Here is a 27112-nt window from a genome sequence, read left to right on the forward strand (position 1 = left end):
AAACTGTAGTCAAATTTTAGCTCGTTAGCTCAAAATAAAAACAAATTATTAATTAAATAAGCTGCCTGTGTCTAAAATTTGATAAAATGTAAATATCATTCTCTCAGAAGCGACACAGCGTCATCATGGTTTATCAGAATTTTTTCACAAATATCCCTCTATTCACCTAAAGTTTCAGCATTTCCATACTGTGTCATTTTCCAGGAAACTTGTAGCCATGAGTGGAGACCATGAAATGTTGGCCCTTGGGGAGGCCGCGCAGTATCTGCGCAAGTCTGAGAAAGAGCGTATAGAGGACCAAAATCAGCCCTTTGATGCCAAAACCTTTGTGTACGTTACGGACAGTAAACAGCTGTATGTGAAGGGCGTTATTCAGAGCAGAGATGGGAAAAATGTGACGGTGAAACCCGACGGTGGAAGTGTAAGTTTATTTGTCTTCTATTCTTCTGAGACCTAGTACAGATGGTCATCTGGTTGTACATAATTTTGACCACAGAGCATAAAATGTATTCTATATAAGGTGTGTAGAGATACCCTATAGGCGCTAACAAAGCTGCTACTGTCTTCTGTCGTGGTTATACCCTATAACCAGAAATTACAACAGAGAAAGTGGGGGTGACAGAGAACTTGAGCGCTAAGGTTCAAAAGAAATGGTGTGAGTGTAGCACCCAATGTGGAGGAGGTATACTTATCTCTGCCTGACTTTTAGTTCGCAATATATATGATGCTTCCCAAAAACGGCAGGTATCCACAAACATATGGGAAGAAAAAGAGAATTTCCAACATAGCATAATATTGTTTCAAATAACTCTCAAAATGTATCCCCAGCATATGTTTAAAATGGAGGCTTTACCAAAATTATGTTTGCTTCAGACATATAGAATGCAGGTCTCCAGTCTGAAATACAGGTCCTGACTGCTGTCTTCAATACTTTCAAGATAACTCCAAAATGTGGGAAAGCAAAATAATATCCCACATAGTGTAATCCTGTTTACACTATTTATTATACTAACAATGGATCACATAAAAGGACAATTTGATAAAGTAAGTATTGGAGGCGTTACCAGATCTCAGCCAAATGAAGAGCCTATAGTTCTAAATGGAAGTGCAGGTTTCGGATGTCCTGGACTTCAGCTCAGTCGTTGAATGCGAAAGGTCCCGCTGTACCCAATCCTATCATCAATCCACTGGTCACAGGCCAACGCGTATCGAGCAACAAAGCACTTCGTCAAGGCAATATTTTAGTTTTTCCATGTAAGTTTTGTGATGTAGGCCATGCTCCATTTTAGCTGACCTTCTTGGTACAGTCTATAATGAAGCCCTTAACCATTCTTCCCCCAAATAGATGGATTTTGAGAAAGCATTTAAAGAGTTGATGGCTGGGGAGAGTCTGAGTGGGTATAGTAGGGAATTCCATAGGTAAGTAATGGGAAATATGGTGATGGTGGTGTTGAGAGGAATGTTGTTGATGGCTTTGTATGTAAATACAGTATGTGTGAATCGAATTGGATTCTTTAGGGTATGGAAAGCTAATGTTTGTATTTTGCAGAGTGGGGCAGTGTATGTATAGTAACAAGAGAGGAAGATCAGTCTTGCTGTAGCATTAGGAAGGATTGTAACATACTGGTGAAAGGAATGCTAGAGTAGGAGGTGATGAGAGAATAGGTAAGAGTCTTTGTTGTATCTTTAGTAAGAAAATACATATTCTACTGTAGCAATACTTCAAAGATAGAAGTGACGAGAGAGAGAGAGAGAGAGAGAGAGAGAGAGAGAGAGAGAGACTGGTTATGAGAAGTAAAACACAAGGAAATACATGACCACTGACTATCACCTGCTGTTTTCCTAAACATACTGTAAATTAAAGTATAGTACTTTACAGTATACACAATATCAAGTATTTTCCATCTCATCTTTTAACCTGAATATTTTAATGTATCTTTTCTAGGTCGTAACTGTGAAGGAAGATTATATTTTTCCAAGAAACCCCCCCAAGTTTGATAAGATTGAAGACATGGTTTTACTTACTCACCTTAATGAGCCATCTGTCCTCTTCAACCTCAAAGAGCGTTATGCAGCTTGGATGATCTATGTAAGTCTGATACAAGCTGATCCAAATATTTATTAGGATTGTTGAAAGAAATGCAAAAATTGATCAGATAAAAAGGTTTATCCATCCTTCTGCATATTTCTGTGACTTCCAGGTATGTGGTCTATATGTCCTCAGCTCTGAGTCCATCCCTTTCCTTACTGTCTGTAACCACCAAGTACAGTAAAAGAGGGGGTGGCACTAACTACAGCATCATACAGATGGTGTCATGGTACATTTTAGTTAAAGACAACATAACCTATGGCTGGTGTGACGTGCCTTCAAATTAGACTTTTATTTAAATCTATTTGATTTATGTTGGTACTTTTCCAACTTCTCATTTAGTTCCACCAATACTATTTGCTGTTCTCCAGAATGTCAAAGATGACACTTTTTACAGACTTTCATTAACCAAGTTGTTTTCATGCACCTTCTCTACTTACCACAAAAAAACAAACACTGTTCCTGATATACAGTACTGATCACATTTTCCATGACATTTGAAGATAAGTGAATCAGGTAAAGGTCTTTTAATTTAGGTGAAGGTTAGAAATCTGACCAATATGGTCAACTTCGTGAATTCATTCTCATTGTTTTTTTTTTTTATTGATCCAGAAACTTCAGACTGTGGTTAATATGGCTCGACAGCTTAAATCATGACTTGATATCGGACTTATGTTTTCTTGTAGACATACTCAGGTTTATTCTGTGTTACTGTGAACCCGTACAAGTGGCTGCCTGTGTACAACCCGGAGGTAGTCAATGCCTACAGAGGGAAGAAGCGTATGGAGGCCCCACCACACATCTTCTCCATCTCTGACAATGCCTATCAGTTCATGTTGACTGGTAAGATTAGAATGCTGGCAGTTTCGTTTATTACAACAGTATGGTTCATTTACAGCTTTCTAATAACAAGCTAAATGTTAGAAAGTTGAGCAAGTTATCCTTTCTTTCTCACCCTAATAAGCACATGACATTACTCTAAGCTACAGGTATAAGGCATTACTTGAATACAGAATGTAATGCATGGACAGACCATGTTAAACATGTGTTTTTTTTTCCAGATCGTGAGAACCAATCTGTACTCATTACGTAAGTCCAAAATGATCATCTATACATACTGTATGTTGCTGATTATTCTTTTCTTTCTGGAAAATATTTTCTCACAGGCCTGCCCATATAGTACATGTTTAAAACATCAAGGGTGGGATGTATCATGTACCACATATCCTATGTGATACATCTCACCCCTTATCACATGCATACCAGTGTTTAATATTGCTGGTATACATGAATACTTACACAAGGGACAAGATTGTGGAAAGAAGGCCATAGTCTTCTATAGGCAAAACCATCTAGAGATAGCACTGTCTAAAGGGCACTAACTCTGGACTGTTTTGCATATGTTATTTTAAATATTTTTGTGCTCATTTTAAATAGAAATCTACAAACCTAGTAGATATGGTATTGATTTATGGCATTGGTTTAATAAGACTAACTTTTTACTGAAATCATTTACTTAAGTTTGCAATTATTTCATTTTAGTGGAGAATCTGGTGCTGGAAAAACTGTGAACACGAAACGCGTAATTCAGTATTTTGCAATAATTGCAGCTACTGGAGATTCTGGAAAGAAAAAAGAAACTGCATCAGTGAGCAAGATGAAGGTGAGAAAGTTATATTGGGTAATGATAAGACTCAGGTAGAGTCACAAATTACAGTAATAGGACATACTTGGGGGAATGTAATAGCGTGTGAGAATCAGAAAGTGAAAGATTTTGTTTCAGTTCTCCAGATTGAATTTCCCATGTAAATGATTGCCACTTTAAAAAAAACTGGAGATTTGTTGCTTTATTCCAGGGAACTTTTGAAGATCAGATTATCCAGGCAAATCCTCTTCTGGAGGCTTTCGGCAATGCCAAGACTGTGAGGAATGACAACTCTTCCCGTTTTGTAAGTTGACATCTTCGATAATTTAAATCTGACCAGTCCATAGCTTCTCAAACTCGGTCCTCCGGACCCCAAACAATTTGTACTTTCCAGGCCTATTCACAGAATCACAAGTGAAATAATTAGCTGCACCTGCGGATCTTTTAAAATGTGTCTGTGAATAAATAATACACCTGTGCATCTGCTGGGCAACCTGACCTGTCTGTAGATATGAGTTAATTAATTAAATGAGAACTCCACACAAAATGTTATACTCCAGGATGTGTGAACAAAGCAATGTATTCTCTTATAGAGAAAATTATAGAGGGAAGTGACGACACAGGAAAGGAAAATTTCAAAGACAAAGAAGTAAACAGGCCGAAAGCCAAAAAGGTTCAAATCATAGGTGTTAGTCAGCCAAGCTATATTCATAACATGATTTGTGATATCAGTGATTTGTCATCACTGCATATCATAAGGAGTAGCAGTAGGAAGGTCTAATATGGAATCAACCTGTTATCCAGGATTGTCAGACAGCCTGTATTTACTGAAAAAAGAGAAAGGAAGGTGAATCATCAGATGATCAGCAATCTGGCTGGCCAAACACGTCCACCACAGATGACAATTTGTGCCGCATTGAGGTCTGATTCAGGATGACAGATGAATTTGAGTTAGTGATATTGCTCATGAATTGAACGTCTCAGTGGGTACAGTGCTCAACATTGTTCATGTGCAACTGAGTACTGGGGTTCACGCTGGGTACTGAAGCAACTCACAGAAGTTCACAAAACCAATAGGATAGGATTGTCTTTCATGCACTTGACGTGGTACCATGAGGAGGGAGAGCAGTTCCTGCAGCATACAGGCGATGAAACATGGACGCATCATCAAACACGCATTGTCTCCACCTTTAAAGAAATCCAAAACAACTCCATCAGCAAAGAAGGTCATGGTGACTGTGTTTTGGAATCACAAGAGCGTGCTCCTTGTAGATTTTCTCATCAAGGGAGATAGTTGTGAATTCTGACCACTACTTTGACACATTGAGCCGGTTGCAGAGGGCAATTTATCAACAACAACCTGGGTTGCTGTAAACAGGCATTGTATTGCTGCATGATAATGCCAGGCCACAATCATGAGTTGTTATGACACTACCATTGGGAGTTACTGGACAATCCTTCCTACAGCCCTGACCTGGCACAGAGTGAGTTCTATGTCATTGGACCATTAAAGAAGCACCTGGGTGGAAAGTGATTCGCAACCGATGGAGAAGTTCAGCAAGCTGTCATGCCCTGGCTTAATGTTCTTGACACTGATTTCTTGTATGCCGGGATTGATGCCTTGGAGACTATATGGAAAAATAATCTGTACCAAGGCCATACTATTGATTTTCCTATTCAGTTGAAGGAGAGAAAATGAGCTGCAGTGATTTCTATGGAAAAAATGTTTCTATAGAAATCATTGCATTGTTTTCCTCGCAGTTTGATTTTTCCAAAAAATTTTATTGTCGGGACTTGCTCTGGAACACCTTGGACACTCCTCCTTAATGAATATTTAAGTAATTGGAAGTTTCCAGTTATCTTAATTAATCCTTAATTACTTACCTTCCGAAGTGCTATTGGATACTGCGGGGTATCAGGAGTGTGCAAACGCATAGTAATCAAAATTGGAAATGAGGACCGCAAGTTTTTTTTGCAGTTAAAACCTTGCACTTAATAGGAAACTCCACTATTGTATGAAGTTGTTTTATCAGAGGGTAAAACCCCCAATTGCTGGCAAAAAGGGGAGTATTCACCTGCAAATAAGCTTTTTATTTACTTTTTATTTTTTTTTAATCTCGCACCAGCTCCCCTCCCCTCCAGTATGAATTCTGACTGTATAAAAAGGATTGGCTGGGACCAAAAACCGAGGCAAAGAGTCTAATGTATCAGTGGCTTTCACAAGAGACCCCTGCAAGGGAGTTTGGCCTTTGCAGTTCACAACCCTCTTACTAGGTTGCTATGTACAGTATACGGTATACGGTTAGTTACGTGTGTGAAGCGGGTGGGGCGAGGGGGCGGACACATAATTAAAAGCCAATACCCAAGATTGAAAAAATGGCCCGGGATTGGCTTCCCTAGTCATGCATGTACGGCAGGGACACGCCAATGACCCTGCCTGCAGTCCTGACCACACGTTCTAAGGCAATACGCTCAGCTACAGTACAGTTCCAGTACCATACTGTAATCCCATAAATCAAGACACTCTCTACTATACTGCGATAAAACTTAACCAGCATATCTATGCTCAAGCAAGCAGCCGTAAGTCTCCTTAAGAAAAAAAGGTGCTGCTGCGCCTTCTTAATTAAAAAGGTGCAATTTAAGGACCAAGTTAAATCACATTCTTTGTGCGACCGCACCTTCATCTGCACATAGAATGCCACAATAGTGTTTTCCTGTATCTGTACACAGAATGCTACGTTAGTGTTTTCCTGTACCTGCATATGAAATGCAACGGTACAGTGTTTTTCTGTATCTGCACACGGAATGCTATATTAGAGTTTTTCCTGTATCTGCATATGGAAGTCTACGTTACAGTGTTTTCCTGTATCTGCATACGGAAGGCTACATTACAGTGTTTTTCCTGAAAAACACTGTAGAATAGCATTTCATATGTAGATACAGACGTGGTTGCACACAGAATATAGGCATGCCAATATCTCAGTCACCAGAGTAACTCTATGGTCCCGGGAACTGGGGTACTGGCGCCATGTTTTCTGCCTATGTGATAGCAGTTGCAGGCGGAGCCATTCCCCTAAAATGGTTGTGACACGCCTGCATTTCTGCAGACACTCCCCGTTATCTCCCCCAAATGGCCCTTGCTGTCAATCACTTAGCGAATAAATCCTCTCTCCGACCGTTGTTGCTAAGTAATCACTGGGCGTGTTCAGTGCAACCATGATGCATGTGCAGTCAGCAGATAATTGCTCACCTCGGTAAATATCGGCATTGTGTACAACCCTGAATCAGACACTATGGCTGGCTCATATATACATTTTTAAAGAATACCAAGTGAAGAAATCACAAAAATGTTCAATGTGTGTGTCAATCTTTGGAGATTTGTAACTAGTAGAATTGTACTAATTTTTTGTTTAATCAACACAGGGTAAATTCATCCGTATTCACTTTGGAGCAACAGGAAAACTATCATCAGCGGATATTGAAACGTGTAAGTGAGCTAGACTATTCTAATTATTATTATAGGTTATTCCATGAAGCTGTGCTAAAACATCAACAAACTAATTAAATTTGCCTTTTTCTGGTAAGTTAAATATTGTATATATTTATGTGTACATAATTTTGTGTTCTTAAGGATACTTTTACCTTTATATATGCCCAAATTAAATTTTAGGAATAAATGCAAAGATCATTTTGTATATTATTTAAAAAATTATAATGTTATCTTTCCTGACCTCTAAGAAGAGTAATTAATGCTTATGATTTGTACTTTAAAATATACCTAAATATATGCATATTGCCGCAGATTTGCTGGAAAAGTCCAGAGTAACCTTTCAACTACCAAATGAGCGGAGCTACCATATATTTTATCAGATTCAGTCCAATAAAAAGCCGGATATAGTTGGTAAGTTTTTTGTTTTTTTTATTCATCCTGGTGTTCTTAACTGAAACGTTGATGAACTGATCTACTCTATCTATCTATCTATCTATCTATCTATCTATCTATCTATCTATCTATCTATCTATCTACAGATAAAGTACCAACCAATCAGCTTCTAACTGTCATTTTACGGGCTGTGTTTGAAAAATTACAGTTAGGAGCTGCGGTTAGTACTTTATCTCTCTTCACTTTATCTATCTCCAAGATTTAATACATCTTTCCCTATAATCTAAACTTCCTGATGTAGTGAGTGCCTTAAATCTTGCAGGCTGCCTGCAATATGTTAAAGAGGTGTGCTTGTGTCAGACTTTATTTAAAGAAAGCCTTTGGGCCAACGTCCTTTTGTTCCAGTCTTTCCTCCTACAGTATTCTAGTATTAAAATTTGACCTTTTCAAAGAATGGATTCTAATGGAGCTTCTGTTTTTCCAGGGCCTGACGGGAGGGGCCTAAATTGGATCCGGTTGTTCTTGCACTCCGATGTGACGCCTCCTGCTGCATTACCATATTAGTGCTATCACTGCTGCTTCTACATAAGCAGCAGTGATAGCAACCACAACCACATCTGAATTAGCCCCAGGGAGTGTTGGATTGGCTTTATAGATATGCACTAGCATTCTTTTGGAGCAAGATTGTTGGAACTTGCTAGGCGTTTTGGTGTTCCCCAGGTATTGGTTATCCATTTGGGTGGCAACTATCTGGGGAAGACAATGGCTGTGGATTTGTGATGCTGTATTATTGATAACCTTGCACTTGTGGTAGCGACTTACCTTCCTGTAAAGTGATAAGGTCCTTCATTGTGCCCAGGCTGGTTTAGCTTGGTGTTAGGGATTTTGTTGCCATAGATAAAGACGGGAAAAGATTAATGGGGCAGTGGCTACATTTGTTCTTGAAAATAGTGGAGGTGTTACCCCGCAATCATGTATTTCATTTAATTTTCATTACTTGTTATATCAAACCGATTGGGTCCATTTGACCATGGAGGGGCTTTTATTGTTTATTGAGGATCTCTTTTGGGTCATTGCTTTAATGGTTTAGCTCAGTATGGTGGCCGTGCAGCGGTTCTGTGGTCAGGACATTGCTATGGTGGGAATGAATGGCAGGACACTAATCTGGGTGTAATTATTTAAATTTGGGTGCACTCCTTACATTAACTGGCTAGTTGGATGTACCACCCTGATGGGGACAGCATCATCACCCTTCCGGGTGGGTAGTCAGGTTAAGGTTTCAAATGGATACCCTTGTTGTGTTATAATTGTGTTTGTGCAGCTGGGGTGGTATCTGCCTACAATGTATTTTGCTTGTTGTTATTTTACATTGTGGACTGTGCTGATTCTGGCCATCCTTTCTTTGCCACCATACTTTCCCCTTAAATATATATTCAAATAAATAATAAATGAATAGCTAATAATTTCTCTGTCAAATGGATGTCTCTGTGTCTTTATTATTATATTGTGTTTATTAAGTGATTTGCACACATGACATCCCTCATCCAATAGAAGGTTTAATGATGATCTACTTTTTCAGAAATGCTGCTGATAACAACCAATCCCTACGATTACCATTACACCAGCCTGGGAGAAATATCTGTCCCAAGTATAGATGATGCGGCAGAGCTTATAGCTACTGATGTAAGTAACATGGAACATGCTGTGCTTGCAGCTACATTCTACAGTTTACATTTTAGATGAGAGTCATTAGAATATTTCAGTGATTTAGGTGTCTAATTATATATTACAGTCCCACGGCACACCAGTCTCCATAGGTTTCTGTGGGGCGGTGGTCTGCTGAAATGTATTACGCTCTTGAAAGCTTCCGGCGGCCAGCAAACTGGTGCCAGGATCCTGACTGCCAGCATGCCGGCAGCTGGGCAAGCGCAAATAAGCGCTTTGCTGCGCTCGCCATGCGGCGGGCATAGTGGCGCACTAAGCGCGCCACGCTATTTATTCTCCCTCCAGGGGGGTTGTGGAGCCCCAAGAGGGAGAATAGTTACCGGTATGCCAGGTGTTGGGATTTCGGCGCCAGTATACTGAGCGCTGGGATCCCAACAGCCGACATACTGAGTACCACCCAGTATTTTGATGGCGTAAGTCACTATAGCCTGTTGGCTACAATATTGCTTTTTGGCCAGGGGAGGTATCACCAGGACAGCTAGATATCTGGGACTATTTATGTTCCATATGATCCTGTGCCACACACTAAGCTCAGGCTTATTTACATTTAGTCCTTACCTAGTGTTGCATAGATATGTATTAACACATGCATGTGTTTACTAACATTGTAGATGTGTTATAATGTTCTGCTGATTATTTGTTATTTTTATTTTATGTTTTTGCTTAGACTTTATTCTTAGGGGTCAATTCAATTAAGTGCGAGTTGGTGATAGTGGTCCTGTGCAAGCCATTTCTGCAGTAAATTCACAACATGAACTGCAAACCAAAATATAAGAAAGCGCTATGCTGAAATTCGTGTGTCAGTTATCCAACTCCCACAAAACTCTTACCATTAATTCAACTCCTCTTAAAAGCGGACTGCTGCCCTCAAATAATTGGGGTGTTGCGTCCCAATATATTTTAATTGAACAATAAGCAAGAATTGAAAGCGCTGTCCAATTTTAAGGAATATTTTATTTTTAAATATTAAAATCACCAAAACCATATGAAATTCACATTTAATATCAATCCTACAGGTCTCTATATATAAGAGATCCAACTATAACCAGTGGACATCATAGTATTCCCAAGACTACTTTTGTCTTCGCAATACTTAGTTGTAACACAACTGTGCACAGTGGATACAATTTCAATACAACAAATTCCCCTTATTATAAAGCAACAATTGTATCAATAGCTAAAATAGGTAATTATTATAAATATTCTCCCACAATGGGCATCAAATAGAACAATCACCAGCCTTGAATTTATAGAAACAACCTCCTAGAGGTTATATGATTAGTAAATCACTGTCCCAAGCATATCTAGAGAGATATGATCAATTTAATTGTTTGCTCGAATCCTCTCGCTGGGATAGTGATATAACTCTGGGTTGTTAGCAATGTCACTGGAGATTGAGCCCGCTTTAGTTGTAAATAGAGCAGTAACACCTTGCCAGCCAGTTGATCTCCTCACCGGGAATGCTCAAACCGGATAATTAGAAAAGTTTCTAACGGGCGTCCCCGTCTGTAATATTTAAACCAGCATGTGTAATTAGGCTCCTGTTTGATGATATTATGTTAGCGTGCTCCCCAGTAGAAATGTGGCTCATCAATCGGGCTGTATAAAGATTGTAAATAGCTGTATCTCACCGATATTGCCAGCGGCTGCACCTCCTGCCAGGCGTTTGTCTCCGTCCCGTGAAGCACTCTGCCGCCTCACAGCCGTTGGAGATCTGACGGCCGCCTCCCGATGTCCGGCACGGTATTACTAGCGGCTACGCCTCCTGCCAGGCATTTGTCTCTGTCCCGTGAAGCACCCCGCCGCCTCACTGCCGTTGGAGATCTAATGGCCCGCCTCCCGATGTCCGGATCACACTAAGCGGTCTATTCATGAAGCAGTGAAAAGAGTGTAAAAACAGACCAGTGGATAAGTCGCTCATGGCAACCAATCAGCATCTCCCTTACATTTTAAAGAATGTACATGATAAAGGGTCCCTTCAAAGCAGATTGGTTGCCTTGGTTAACTTCTCCACTGGTTCTTTTCTCCACTCTTTTCACTGCTTCATGAATAGACACCTAACAGCGTTAGCTGTATTGGCTGTATTAAACCCTCGGGACAAGCGGCTGTGCTCTCAGCTGGGCTCTCAATATCCAACCCAATTGTAATGACAGGAGCTTCTGTGGAGACTTCTATGCCGCCTCCAGATACTAGTGTCCACACTATTAGGAGCAACTCTTGACGTGTTTCTCAGCCAAATGTCAATGGCTGTTTCTTCAGAAGTATGCACTTACAACATGAACTGCATTTGCGATCCAATTACAAAATTTTGCTTCTCTCAGAGTAAATTTGCATTTTTTCATGCGTGCCATCCTGAAGGTCTGAAAAGGAAGGAAAAATCATTATTTTACATTAAAACTGTTGGGACATTCTCCAGAACCCCTTCCAAGTTACAACCCCCTTCCAACACCCCCCTTAGCCCCCCCCCCCGCCCCATGACAAATGTGGAAGTTTTTAGTAAGCTTAATTGGGTCAATAATAGTAAATAATTGGCCTCAAATTACCCTAAAACCAACTTTTTTGTTAGATTATGCACCCCAAATTTAATGTAATCATTTATTTCAGCCAAAATATATATTTTGTTTATATATTTTTACTTTACACTGGCCACAAATACCCCAAAAGCACATTTTTGTTCTTTTCATTTTAGCATCTTTTGTTTTATTCTAAATTAAACTAAATTCATATGCTTTTTAAATTGTTTACTTTCTTTTTTTTTTTTTAAAGAACTGATTTTTATTGAGGTTTTCCATATATGAAAAATATGCGTTTGACAATAAAACATCAACATCATAATGTGGCGATCTCTAGAACATAGGGAACGCATGAAGAATGGATCAATACAAGATTGTTTAAGCCAAACAACAATATGCAGTAGGAAAAATATGGAAGTATAGTCAAGCATGGGGTGGGGGGTGGGGGGTGGGAGGGGGGGGGGTGGAAGGTCGGGGAGCTGTCGGCCCATCAAAGGCTGAAGAGCCCTGTTAGGGTGGGGTTATGAACATACAAACATACATCATTATACATAGTTCCTAATCAGTTAATTGTAACTGAGCTGGTATACTATTACATTATTAAATATGATGACAAGCTAGGCATGTAGAATATATATAAGACGAGAGGAGAAGGACTCTATTAGATTCTATAAGATTGACGAGGAGAGAAAAAGAAGAATAGGAGTAGGAGAAGAATGAAGTTAGGTTATCTGGACATTTTCCACTGAGAATTTTCAAATGCTGCAATTATCGTGGATTGAGTGGTCTGGTCTAGTGTAGCCATATAGGGGCCCCATTTTTTGTTGAACCCGGCGAGGCCAGAGGGACCCGTAAGAAGAGTGGACCTTCGATCAAAGTATAAATATTGTAGCATGATTTTCTGAACTTCAGCTAAGGAGGGGGTCGATCTAACAACCCAATGTTTCAGAATTGCCTTTTTGGTTATTGTAAACAACATGGTCAACATAGGGAAAAGTAGGCTAATCCCTTTTTCTGATCTCCATATAGAGAAATTTATGCAAAGACATGCCAGCGGGTCTGGTCTCAGTGCCATGTGGAAATGGGTATTTATGAACACAAATAATTTGTTCCAGAAGCGTTGGATTCTGATACAGCTCCAAAGGCAGTGGTAGAAAGAGGCTTTAGCTCCTTTACATTTAGGGCACCTATTAGGGATTGCAGGATCAATGTGTATCTGTTCAAAGGGAGGCAAGTATGCTCTATGGATGGATTTTACATGTACCTCTTGTAGGTACGCAGAACTAAGAATTGACATGGTCCGGTGGTGGTGGTCTAAGAGGAGGTCACAGGAGGTCACGCTTGGGATGTCTGCTTGCCAGGAGGCAACCAGTCTGGGAATGTATGGCAAGGCTGGGATATTTACAATGAGTGAGTAAATTTGCTTTAGTTTGTAGGGATGGGATTCCCAGTGCTTTAGAACTTTTGCTAGAGGGGAAGAGGGAGACGAGGGGATAGAGTCGATGTGCAATGAATGGAGGTAGTGTCTCACTTGTAGATACATATAGAAGTGGGAGGACGGAATAGAGTACCTGTCTCTCAGTGTTGTAAATTGAGCCATGTGGCCACCCGGGTCGAAGACCTGTGAAGCAGCACACAGCCCCCTCTCCCGCCATCGGACAAAAAGAGCATTGTGAAGGGAAGGAGGAAAAGAAGGGTTTCCCCAAAGGGATATATAAGAGGAAACAGTGTGGTCAGATTTGAGTTTTCTGTGTAATTTCACCCAGCTTAAGTACGTGTCTCGGAATAGAGGGTGTTTCAGGATTGAAGAAGGTATGTCAGTTTTTTTGGTGTGTAGGAGGGCACATGGGGAATATGGTCGAAAAGCATCAGTATCTAGAGCCAAGTCAGTGTATGTGCTTTTTCCTAAAAGCCAATCAGCTGCATATCGGAGAAAGATTGTAAGAGAGTAAGAAAGAAAGTCCGGGACACCCAGTCCGCCCAGTGACTTGTCCATTACTAGTTTTGCAAAGGCCACTTTTGGTTTCTTCCCATGCCATATAAATCGGGTCATAGCTTTGCGCAATACAGCGCCATCCGCTTCTCTGAGACTGAATGGAAGAGATTGCATAATATAAAAGACTTTGGGAAATATTATCGATTTGAGGACTGCAATCCTCCCAAGCAATGAGAGCGGAAGGGTAGCCCATCCCTCTAGCTTAGTAAGCACGGCTTTAATGGCCGGTGTGAAGTTGATTTCGTAGATCCGTGCAATATCACGTGCAATATTTACCCCAAGGTATTTAAAATGGGACTGAGTGATCGTGAAGGGTGATGCTTGAGTGAGAGAGGATAGTGTGGCAGGGGGGACGTGTATAGGAAGTAATTCTGATTTTGTGACATTGATCTTATAACCAGCCGTTTCACCAAAGTCTGAAATCAAACGCAGGATTTCCGGGACTGACGTGAGAGGGTTTGAGACAAATAACAACATGTCGTCAGCGAACAGGGCGACTTTAAGCTCAGTGTTACCGACAGAGATGCCAGTAATGGAAGGGGAAAGCCTAAGAGCTAATGCTAGAGGTTCTAGAGCGATGGCAAAGAGGAGTGGGGAGAGAGGGCACCCCTGTCTAGTACCTTTTTCTATATAGAAGGGGTTGGAAAGGAGACCGTTGCACGAAATTTGAGTGGCCGGGGCTGAATATAGTGCACGGATAGCCTTTATAAACGCATCAGGGAATTTAAATCGTGTCAGGGTTGCGTAGAGGTGAGGCCATTCGACGAGGTCGAAGGCCTTTTCCGCGTCCAAGGATATGATGGCATATCCAGAAGAGGACATGTCATCGTGGCAGGAGTGTAAGGCTGCTATCACCCTTCTCACATTGACCACCGAGTGTCTTCCTGCAATGAAGCCTGTCTGATCAGGGTGAACAATGTGGGGGAGTATGAGTTTCAGACGGTCGGCCAGTATCTTGGCGAACAATTTATAATCTAAGTTTAGCAAAGATATTGGTCGATAGGAGCCTGGGAGGGATAAATCTCTGCCTGGTTTAGGGAGCAATTTGAGGAGTGCCGAATTAAAGTGAGGTGGGGGAGTCTGAGCTAGTAATAATGAATTGAAAATGTCTACCAAAATGGAGTCAAATTTATGGGAGAGGAGTCTATAGAACTCCCCACTATAGCCGTCAGGGCCAGGGGCCTTATTGGGTTTTAATTGTTTGATCGCTGATCGGACTTCAGTGATAGTGATCGGGGATAGAAGTTGAGTGGCCATGTCATCTGTAAGAGCAGGGTAAGGTAGGGCTTCCCAAGAGAAAGGGGGGTTGGTAGACTTGTCAGCGGGGATGGGGGGAGGGTGTGGCGGTTGAGAGCAGGATGTCGAGGGGTGTGAAGGTGGCGAAGGCGGTTGCGGGGTGTTTGGAATGGTGGTTGAGTATAATTGTGAGAAATAAGACTGCATAATATGTGCAATCTGTTTGTTTGTGGAAGTCAGTGTGCCTTGCTGTGTGCGGAGAGGGTGAACCACGGCAGGTGAAAATGTGCCACGAAGTAAGTTAGAGAGTAAGCGGCCAGACTTGTTCCCGAATTTGTGGAACTTGTAGTGGACAGAAAAAAGGTATTTATTTCCCATTTCGGAAATGTGTTCGTCAAAGTGGGTTTTTGTGAGTAGATATGTTTGCTTAGTGACTGGTGAAGGCATTTGTTTGTATGCCTGAAAGGCCGCAGTGAGGGCGTTCTGGAGCGCCAGATACTGCTTTGAATAGTTCTTGTTGGAGGCTGCGGTAAAGGACATAATCGCCCCTCTGAGAACTGCTTTCGCTGACATCCAGAACAGAAAGGGATTCGTCTGAAGATGTTCAGAATTGGTAGAGTAAAAGTCGTCCCAAGCAGCCTCCAAGAAGGACTTGAAAGTATCAGAATGACAGAATCTATTTGGAAATTTCCATAACCTAGTCGTGTCTCCGTCATCTGGAAAGTGGATAGTCAAGGAAATCATAGCATGGTCTGACAGAGAGATGGGGGCGATAGAGCAGTCTGTGACCTGAGGGAAAAGAGCATGAGAGATGAAGAAATAGTCGATGCGAGAGAGAGAGCCGTGCGCCGCTGAGAGACAGGTGTACTCTCGTTCTGTTGGGTATAGGGCTCTCCACAGGTCAATAACCTGTAAGGTGGAGGTGAAGAGGGGGATGCCAACCTTAGGGAGTGGAGGAGGGGTCCCGCGGGTGTTTGATCTGTCTAATATGGAGGAAGAAATCAGGTTAAAGTCTCCACCAATGATCAAATTGTCACCCATGAAGGGGGTCAGAAGGGTAATCAAGCTCTGGAAATATGACTTAGAGTAGGGAGGGGGAATATATACATTAGCCAGCGTGAGTCTCCTGCCCAATATATCCACCGAGACCACCACATATCTACCTGTATCGTCAGTAACAACGCGGTGTACCTCATGAGCCAGGTTACGTTTTACCAGAATAACCACTCCTCTTGCCTTGGAACTGTAGGAAGAAGACGCCAATACAGACCATCCTAGCATTCCCAATTTTGCAGATTCAGCGGGAGTCAGATGAGTTTCCTGGAGGAATGCCACGTCCACGCCAGATTTTTGTAAGAAAATCAATATTTTCCTGCGTTTCGCCGGAGAATTAATTCCTCCAACGTTCCAGGTTGCATAGCGTAGACTAGGCATCCCTGCAGGGAACAGGGAAAAAAAGAAACATCATCTTAAAGCGTAAAAAGACACAGAGGGGAACTTTTAGCATAACGATGTCGAAGGATATCATACAGTCTCGCCAAGTTACATAGGGTAGGACAGCGCCCCCTGGGATTGGAGGGGGATACCAGGTAGTGAAGGAGGGGAGGGGTGTGCGGGAGGGGAGATAGGGAGCATAAATGAAAAGAGGCATACAAATGCCAGCATTTGATGCCAGACTTCCAAGTAAAAGCACATAGAGTAACATATCAAAAAGGACACACATCCAGCACGATGGGGCGTGTCCGCCCCCCGATCCCTAACGTATTACAAAATACTGATGTAAAACTGTATAACTGTATAACTGGGGCCCGTAGGTCCTGGCAGCGTGTTACACCTAAGAACATTAAGATAACATATAATGTAGAGAAAATGAGCCACTAAATGTGGAGTGAGAAAAAAAAAAAAAATTAGCGGTTTAAACTCTGAAATCACTAAACAGACATGGGATCATGCAGAACAGGGAGAACTTAATAAGGCAGTTTAGAACAAGGAGCACAGTCCTTCATTTAGCTGAATCAGAGATGTCTGCATCCTTGGCCTGGGACAGCTCCTGGAGGTAAGCCACAGCGTCAGGCGGGGTGGAAAAGTCCTTAAATGAAGACCCGTCATAAATGCGAAGCCTGGCAGGATATAACAGGCCAAATTTGCGCCCTTCAGCGACTAATTGAGAGCAAACAGGGGAAAAGGATTTCCTGGCCCGTGATAATTCAGCGGAGTAGTCTTGAAAAATATGAAGCTTATGTCCTTCCCATGACAAAGATTTAGCTTTGCGAGAGGCCGACCATATCTCCATTTTGTGTAGGTAATTTAAGCAGCGGAACAGGGTAACGCGGGGTCTCGGCCTGTTGGGGGTCGGAGTCGGTCCTACCCTATGGACCCTCTCTATTACCATGTCCTGGCAAACCGCCTCTATGCCTAAAAGCGAGGGTAGAGTGTTGCGGACAAAATGGGCCATAGCGGGCCCCTTGATAGATTCAGGGAGGCCGACCAGCCTAATATTATTTCGACGCGATCTGTTCTCAATATCGTCTATCTTGTTCCACATCTGATAGGAATCGTTAGTGAGACGTTTCACGGTGTGTTGCAAGTCTCCTATGTCATGGGATACTACGCTGATCTGTTGTTCCGTGTTAGAAACCCTGTGGGTCAAATGTTGTAGCTGACTAGTGATATCAGCTACTGCTTTGGATAGAAGGGGAGTCATGGTAGCTGTAATGGCTGCTACCACCTCTGAGTAGGTCACAGGGGCATCGCAGCCCGCACTCACGTGTCCCCCAGGTCCTTCGGCCGCGGATTTCTTATGCAGAGGGGGTGCACTCTCCACTGCAGAGTCTGCCTGCATGGTCCCTGCAGCCCGGCGCTTCTCCTGGCGTGGAGGCTGCGGCGGCTGCTGCTGGTCCGTTTGGGGTTGCGGCGTCAGCGGTGCTAAAAAGCGGTCCATATTGGCTACGGAGGTGCAAGGTCACTGCAGGAGGATTCCGGGCTCAAAACGAGGCTTTAAAAGCCTAGTAAAAGGTGTCTGATGGGGAGCGGGGGACGGAGCTCAAAACGGAGCTCAGGTCTCCATGAAGCCGGAACCGGAAGTCTTGTTTACTTTCTTAACAAAAAACACAAATCAGCCACTTGAACCTTTTGAAAGCGTCTACTATTTTCCTTTTCTGGGGTCTAGGAAGGTCTCCCCACTTTTTCATGTACTTCTCCCACATCACATTTTGTAGAAAATTTGCACATCCCTTGCGCGAGTACCACGAATAGGCATTCATATTTGAATTAGCAAATTCTCCGGTAAGTGCATTTGTGCGAAGTCTGCAAGTTTCATGAAACAAACACATGGTCTCGCACCTAATTGGATTGACCCCTCAGTTTCCATTTGTCTAAACAACAATCCACATCCTAATTTCTTGTATTACATAAGAACAGATTCATCACATACTGTAGTACTGGTAATGTTTTTTCCTAGACATAGATACAGCATTGTTTAAAGTCATAAACTACAGTACTTGATGATGTACAGTAATGAACACATTAAATGCAATCATTAATATATTTCACCCTAAGGCACACACTCCAGCAAGACCCCATATTTTTAGACAGCAACAAATATAACAGCCTAAAGTTGGGTAGATAGAACAAGTACAACTCCAATACAAATGAAGGACTCTTCTAACATATTTCAAAGAACAGATACTCATTGGCATTACCTTGTTGCCAACTTGTCATTTTCCTTAAACAAAAAGATAAAAAGATAGGTTGAACTAACTAAAGGATGGATCATTTGAGGTTTCCTATTTAGAAATAAACAACATCACGTACCCCCACCCCCAAACACCTACCCTTGACTTTTGCTTGGTTTAGTGTTGTGGCTAAATCACATTTATATTGTCATCTCAGGAGGCTATAGATATCCTAGGCTTTAATCAAGAGGAGAAGATGGGGATCTATAAACTGACAGGTGCTGTAATGCACTATGGTAATATGAAGTTTAAGCAGAAGCCACGTGAGGATCAGGCTGAACCAGATGGCACAGAAGGTGAGAAGGATGTTTGGTGAAATACTGAAAGTCATAGATTACAGATGCGAACACTTCTTTCATGGTAGGAGCTGCATTTTCGAGATCTGTGAGGTCTTTGGAGAAGTGATAAGAAGAGGTCTCCATTACAAAATAAACTACCACCAGATAGTTTTCTTACAATTAGATGAAAAGCATGATGCTTTCATAAAACCAGACAAAAATCTGTGACTGAATGGTGATGATGGAATCTATATATACCAATCCATAATGGAACTATCTACTAAGCAGTGGTGACACAGACAGAAATAATACAGCAAAAATGTTTTAAAAATAAAGAATAAAAGCTTTATTTTTCAATGTTGGTCTGGAAGTTTCTTTAAATTTAAAAGTGTACATCTCAAGGAATTACCCTGAATGGCCCACTTTTTGATGACCAAGAGTGTTATCTGTTATTTGCCGTCTTTGAATGAGATTAGACTTTTTTTTTCAGATGCAGACAAAGTTGCATACTTGATGGGCCTCAATTCATCCGATTTGGTTAAAGCTCTTTGTAATCCAAGGGTTAAAGTTGGAAATGAGTTTGTTACAAAAAGCCAGAATGTACAGCAGGTGAGCCTCGTGGTAATTCTTGTTCTTCCTGTTGACTTCAATGCTACTAGATGCATATGAATTAATTTGGTTATATGTATATTCTAGGTGTACAACTCAACTGGTGCCCTGGCCAGGTCTGTTTATGAAAAACTGTTTTTATGGATGGTGACTCGCATCAACCAGCAGCTGGACACAAAGCAGTCCCGGCAGTATTTCATTGGTGTTTTGGACATTGCTGGATTTGAGATTTTTGCTGTAAGTTGGACTCTATAGCCTGGATATAATTTATATATATTTATGTTCTTTTTCCCATGTGTTTAGTTTTTGCTATGTGTTCCTTTGAATGTTTAGTTCAACACTTTTGAACAACTTTGCATCAACTTTACCAATGAGAAGCTGCAGCAGTTCTTCAACCATCACATGTTTGTGCTTGAACAAGAGGAGTATAAGAAGGAAGGAATTGAGTGGGAGTTCATTGACTTCGGCATGGACCTGGCTGCCTGCATTCAACTTATTGAGAAGGTATTTCTGGTCACAAAATTACTACTGTATAGTGACTAACATTGTGACATGATGACCAAAAGGAAAGGGTGAGACGTTTGTAAACATCAATGTATACAACAAATGGGTTTACTGGAATGGAATTGTTCAGAATGTCACCTAAAATTCCATGGGGTTAGCATAGCTAATATTGCGTAATATGAGAGTCCAGGAAGCCATCCAAAAATCACAAATAGAATTTTTTAACCTGCTCTTAAGGGAATAATTTTACTTTATTTTAGGAAGTAGAACATTTATTTAACTCGTGACTATAATTTAGAACAGGACAGGTTAAAGCTAAAAATGTAAAAATATATATAATTTATATGGATCGACTTAAATGAGGTATTTAAAATTATAATATCTCCAGGTCACAGCAAATGGGTTATAATATGAATTACTTCATGTGTCAATCAGGGACAGTTCCATGACTGGAACAATGGATAGTGTCTTAAGCCTCGTCCCATCACATAGCCACTCCCCTCTTGCAAAGAACATTGCCATAGTTTAACTGGTCCTGTCGCACATTAGAATATACTGTAGCATATATCCTCCATCACTTAATCTCCATCCATTCCAAAAGTTAATGTGTGTACTTATCGCAGCAGCTTTAGCATTCAGATTACCTCAATTTATTTCTGCTGATTAAATCTTTTCTAGTGAAAAAGCAGACTGGATATGGCCTTCTCTAGGTCTGTGCTTTATGTTGAAGACAGTTGAGTGGTCAGTAATAGGTTCTGATGTTTTCTGGCCCGTTCTAGCTTTGTCACATGTGTCTTTATTCTGACAGCCAATGGGAATATTTTCAATCCTTGAAGAGGAGTGTATGTTTCCAAAGGCCTCTGATACTACCTTTAAGAACAAGCTCTATGACCAACATCTTGGAAAGTCGCCCAATTTCCAGAAGCCTAAACCAGGCAAAGGCAAAAGCGAAGCTCACTTTTCACTAGTCCATTATGCGGGCACTGTGGATTACAATGTCACCGGGTGGCTGGACAAGAACAAGGACCCCCTGAATGAGACTGTGGTTGGACTGTACCAGAAATCTTCTGTCAAACTTCTTGCCACAATCTCTTCTACTTTCACTATTACAGAAGAGGGTATATCTTACTTATTCCATCCTATCCTTTACTCACAAACAGAATGTTTTATTACACTTGGTATGAAAAATGTACTGTATGTCTCATGCCAGCAGGTCTGGGTTTTCTAAATAATTATCTCTCTAGTGCAGTGAGTGCTGTGTGCAGATGTGTGTATCAGTAATAATTTCATTTCTAAGTTCAGATCAAGCAAATCCACTTTACTCAGCAAGTGCTATGTATTTACGGGGTGTGGTATATTTTGTCGGCATTCATCATGTCAACGTCCACCATTATCCACATGAAAATGTTGACATAGTTGTAATGGGGAGATGCAGCATACCAACTTTCTTGTCATAATAACAACATTGACCATGTCAACATTCATCATGTTGAAACTGATGAAATGTTGACATGATTAGAATGTTGACAAGTGGTGACCTAGTATGGCTTCATCATTGTCTGCTGGGTGTGGCAGTGACGCCTAGAGTCTAACCCTAACATACCCCTCCAATAGCCTACCACTCCCCTTAGTGCCTAATCCTAAACCTCACCTCCCATAGCCTAACCATAAACATCCCCCTAGTGCCTAACCCTGGCCCTCCCCTCCCCTCCCATTGCCTAACCCTAACCCTCCCCTTTGTGCTATCACTAAACCTTCTCTCCTATAGCCTAAACCTAACCCTCCTCTACCGTAGCCACTGTCCCGCCAAGAGGGGGGTTGGGTACTAATTACCCTGGTCTGATGGGGGGCAGGATCTGCCACCATCCTCCCGCCCTTTTTACCTATCAGTAGCATCAGCTTTTCTTCCAGCCAGCACACACGGCTGTTGTTGGGAAGGGAGGCTGTTGCCACTTAGCTGCAGAAACAGTCTTTACTATTTGTGCGGGTGGTAGGGAGGGAGCGATCAAATTGATTTTTTCCCCTTTGGATTTGCCCCTGGTTGAGGGGCACAGATACGGTGCCGTAAAGATTTTTCCCAACATTCATTTGCATAAGGGGCATGGCCACACTTCTGCAATTAGGCTACCCCCCCAAAAAAAAGTACCTGTGTCCATCAGTGCTTTCTACACCCCTGCCAATAGCCTAACCGTAACCTTCCCCTCCCGTCGCCTAACCCTAATCCTCCCCTCCTAACCATAACCATCTCATTCATTTTTACTCCTAATATAAATTATCATTAAGAAGTACATGAATAATAGACAGTATCCTACGAAATAGATCAGTACATCACTTGTGTTTTTCTGATATTCAGCTGCTGGAAGTAAAGCTGGAGGCAAGAAGAAAGGGTCTTCTTTCCAGACTGTGTCGGCACTGTTCAGGGTACGGTTTTCTCATCATTCTTCTCTTTTGAAAAATCCTGTCTGCTCATATAACAGTTTCCTCTGACTTGTCCATTGTCCTGCTACAGGAAAACTTGACCAAACTGATGACCAATTTGAAGACGACTCATCCTCACTTTGTACGCTGCCTCATTCCAAATGAAACTAAGACTCCAGGTAAAATTTTATATGTGGTGTTTAAGAGCTGCTTATCTAAGGAACTTCTACATGGGATAGTAATGAAATTTACTATGTCCTATGAACAATCTGGACTAGTGTTAAAATATAAAATAGTTTGCACAGAACAGCAGATTCTCAGAGCCACTGTCACTGTAATTATCTGTACCTTTTACTATTTCATTTTTCAATTTCAAAGCCTAGAAATATTTCCCCAGTTGCAATTAATTAGCTCTGCCTACACTTATATGTCTGCATTTTATGCTAATATCATGGCAGATTTTGTGAATACTGAGACACCCACTTGCAGCATCTTGCAGTGATGCAAATCCATCTCAGTGCGTCTTACACTGCACCATTAAATCTTGCACCAGCCCTTGCAGTTTCTCCATCTGAACATGGGGCATTGTGCCTTATTCAGCTTCAGTTGCATAATTGCAAATCGGGCAATTATCGTCAGACTATGCATGCGCTTTGACTGCATTGTGCACGCGCAAAGGCTAAGTTGCGATCGCAATTTAGTGAAAAGGGATTGCAATTTGATTGACAGGTAGTGACTGTTTGTGGGTGTTAACATGGCATTTATGGGGGAGTGGTTAGAAAAATGCAGGCGTATCATGGATATTTTCGGGGCGTGTATCTGATGCCAGTTGCAATGGATTGCGACTAAAAATATGGCACTGGTGAGACTGCATTCTCATTATTCTGAGTAGCCCTGAGTCAACCACAATTGTTGAGGCAACTCGATTTCTGCGCATGCATCAAAATTCTGCAATTGCATCTGTGGGCATCTTTTACATTTCTGGGCATCTCTTCACATGCGATTTTTAGCAGAAGCAAGATTGAGAAAATCACAATTTCTGTCTCAATAACGATCCAAGCTGAATGAGGTCCATGACCTCCTGTTTGAGCGGCTGAGCATCTTGTCACACAGCTGCTGTCAATGATGTGCCTGTGACACGCCCACTCCCTTGATACCTCTTAGGAACGCTTACTGAAATCCACACTCCCTGCGTCCAAATCCGTTATACATCTCTGTGTAGTAACAATTGAGAGGCATGTACTGTGCAACTCCGACACATGCACAGAAGAAATAACATTGGCCAGCTGCAAGAATATCAGCTTAGCATGTAACTCAGAATCAGGAACACAGTATTAACTACAGAACAGTACATGTAGCTTGTAATGTTATGCTGGATACACATTAGACTATATATCATCCGATATATCTCTCTGTAAAGCGCTGCAGAATATGTGTGCGCTATATAAATAACTTAATAAATAATAATAAATAAAAATATATCATTCTGACGTGGATGGGAACGATATACCAGCTATTTCGTCTAGTATATATCTGCGATCGCGTGCTCGCATGAATTGTTTGCTAGGTTGTCCCATCAGGTGTGCTGCATGCCCAATCCTGGCAACGATGGCATGCATTCTAAATACTTCTACGAATGATATACAGTATCATGAGCTTGTGCAATATATTGTTCAGTGTGTATGGCCAACCGATATACAGTATCATTATATTGGTTGTGCCATCGACTGGATGCACACATTGTTTAATGTATACTCAGCACAAGTTTTGCAATTTACATGTCACAAATAATGCAATTTTACTATATATAAAGAATATAGGAAAAATCGGTTGGTAAAGTTTGTGTCCGCACATGGATACAATTACTGTAAGTCAATCATTAAGCGTCATGGTCTTCAAATTTTATTGGGGATTGGTGACAATGTGACATAGTTTAGCTATAAAATGAGAAGACGAAGCGATATCACTGCAATTATTAGCACAAAATAACATGTGAGGTGTTCGGGACTGTAACACTAAAAGAGAGGACACATAATGATTATCTAACAATACTATATTATCTGAATTCATAGGGGCGATGGATAATCATCTTGTCATCCACCAGCTGCGGTGTAATGGAGTGCTGGAAGGAATCCGCATTTGCCGAAAGGGATTTCCAAGTAGAGTCCACTATGGGGACTTTAAGCAACGGTAAAATCAATCTGTCATGTAACACCTTTCCATTTTGTTTTTTGGGGGAGGTATAACCTTAGAGTTTAAAATGTCAGCTCCTGCTAGGTAGCAATAGGCTACAATAGGTAAAGAGTACTAGTCATCAGAGGTTGATAACACTTTACGATTAAGACTTTTTATATTTATTCTTGTTCCCCTGCTAGGTATAAGGTCCTGAATGCCAGTGCCATACCTGAAGGCCATTTCATTGACAGCAAGAAGGCCAGCGAGAAGCTACTTGGCTCTTTAGATATTGATCACGCCCAGTACAAGTTTGGACACACAAAAGTTTGTATATTTGTCTTGCACATATTTCTTGCACATACAGTATATCTTGTGAAACGCACAATATTTAGGGTTCCCCATCCCTTTTCAGACACCAGGCTAAATCACAGGTTATTATGACGTTGTGTTTTACTGTCCTGTGTATCTAAAATATATAATGCTCCATATCTTTAACTTTCTATTCTGTGCCATAAATATACATTAAACTCACACAGACTTAGGCCAGGGAGTATTGTCCTCTATATATAAACATGTGGAAAATGTTATTCTAGGTGTTCTTCAAAGCAGGACTTCTTGGTCTTCTGGAAGAAATGAGAGATGAACGCCTGTCCCAGCTGATCACACGCACCCAGGCTATATGTAGAGGGTATCTCATGAGGGAAGAGTTCAAGAAGATGATACAAAGGAGGTAAAATGTTTACACATTACTATTAAAAGTATTAGTATTTTCTCAACTATTAAAAGTATTAGTATTTTCTCATATACAGTAGAGCATAACATTTACTGTGTGCCTGGAATACATGCAGACACAATGATATGTACAATACCACAAGAAGACCAAAGAATTTGTATTTGTATAGGGTATATAGTAGCCACTTGTGGTTACATTTATCCTTATGCTGAATCTTTCTTCTAATGGAAATGTGTGATGTGGAAAAACTGCTGCTATGTCACAAAGAAATTGATATCTAAATCTACAGTAACCATAATGACAAAAACCTTTATTCTCCAAATAAAATAACACCAAGATGGCTGCCTCACCTTTTGCATGCTCCTGATCATCTCCATAAAACAGCTGAAATTCACCACAGCTGACCTATAAATCATCATAAATATCCAAGGAGTTACCTTTAACTTGTACTACTCTACGCGGACATCTCATCAAAACCAACGGATTGCATTCCTGCACTGAGATACAAACTAGATTGAAACCTCTGCATCTCTCCACTGAGAAGTCCTTCAGTTTGGAATCTACTGTACTCTGCATTGGACATCCCAGACAAGGTACTGTGGACTACAACCTATATTTGGCTCCATCCAGCCCCTCACTTAGACATCATTCACCTCTGTTCTCTGAGCAAATAATAACTGACTTCTTGCATTAATCAACTAATATACAGCATATTCAGGCTCTTATTTACCGAAGGGTCACTGCTCACTTCAATTTGCAAGAGCCATTCCACAGGACACATGTTATCACTACCCCCACAAGAAATCTACTTCAAAGGCCTCTCACACTGAGATCTTTCACACCTACACAACAGGAATTGGATTCTAACACCTCTCCACAAGCCTGCTTTTGACTAAATCAGCAACAGAAAAAGCAGTTATTTTATTTACAGTATCACTTGTTTCAAATATACCCATTGTACTAAGGAGCAGCAATAGGTTACAGCAACAATGATTATAGCGATTACAATCTAAGATGGCACCGCAGATGGCTGCCTCGGAGCTACGCAGCTCAACCAAAATACCTGTCTCCCCTTGTTTTCCCCTGCCCTTGTCTACCCCACCGGTGACCAAATACAGCAGGGAAGCCCTCCTAAGTTGGAGCGCTCCCAAGGTGCTTACCACCCGTTCGGGCCCGTCGGCGGGCGGATCAGCGGCCCTTCCAGTCCTCGCTGCCCTTGCTGCCCTGTGTGGCAAGGATGCAGATGTCGTAGACACCGAATGAATGACCAAGCGGCCGCACCCCCCTCCGTAGCCTGGGTGGCAACTGGCGGGTGGATCGCTGGCCCCAGAAAGAGAATGACGGAGGCCCTCATGTCGGCCCTAGTAGAAGGACCTGGGCTCAGAGGAGAGGCTGTCACGCAGGCGCCCTAGTGAGGTGGTGGCGGCGAGGGCACTGGTCTGCACTTCCCGCGATCCTGCTTTCGAATGTGCGCTCACTGGCAAACAAGTTCGACGAATTGTCCCTCCTTCTGGGCAGCGCAGGGTCAGGCAATACAGGGTCGTCCATCCTCTGCTTTACGGAGACGTGGCTGG

At 41.6% G+C, this 27112-nt stretch overlaps 1 protein-coding gene across 1 annotated transcript in view; it reads left to right on the top strand.

Moving 5' to 3' along the window:
• The first annotated feature begins 208 nt into the window (after positions 1-208).
• The window catches only part of LOC135056058 (myosin-4-like), a 100266-nt gene continuing 73362 nt past the window's right edge, over positions 209-27112 (top strand). The window contains exons 1-19 of the mRNA XM_063960782.1: positions 209-421; positions 1946-2089; positions 2776-2932; positions 3151-3178; positions 3632-3752; positions 3946-4038; positions 7158-7221; positions 7537-7635; positions 9197-9300; positions 18979-19117; positions 19590-19708; positions 19796-19945; positions 20042-20212; positions 21021-21330; positions 22566-22633; positions 22722-22809; positions 24703-24820; positions 25006-25129; positions 25399-25535. Of these exons, the coding sequence (XP_063816852.1) occupies positions 218-421; positions 1946-2089; positions 2776-2932; positions 3151-3178; positions 3632-3752; positions 3946-4038; positions 7158-7221; positions 7537-7635; positions 9197-9300; positions 18979-19117; positions 19590-19708; positions 19796-19945; positions 20042-20212; positions 21021-21330; positions 22566-22633; positions 22722-22809; positions 24703-24820; positions 25006-25129; positions 25399-25535 (2438 nt within the window). The 5' untranslated portion in view covers positions 209-217. The remainder of the gene's footprint in view (positions 422-1945; positions 2090-2775; positions 2933-3150; positions 3179-3631; positions 3753-3945; positions 4039-7157; positions 7222-7536; positions 7636-9196; positions 9301-18978; positions 19118-19589; positions 19709-19795; positions 19946-20041; positions 20213-21020; positions 21331-22565; positions 22634-22721; positions 22810-24702; positions 24821-25005; positions 25130-25398; positions 25536-27112) is intronic.

The sequence above is a fragment of the Pseudophryne corroboree genome, chromosome 3 (genome assembly GCF_028390025.1).
Source record: "Pseudophryne corroboree isolate aPseCor3 chromosome 3, aPseCor3.hap2, whole genome shotgun sequence".
Lineage (NCBI taxonomy): Eukaryota > Metazoa > Chordata > Amphibia > Anura > Myobatrachidae > Pseudophryne > Pseudophryne corroboree.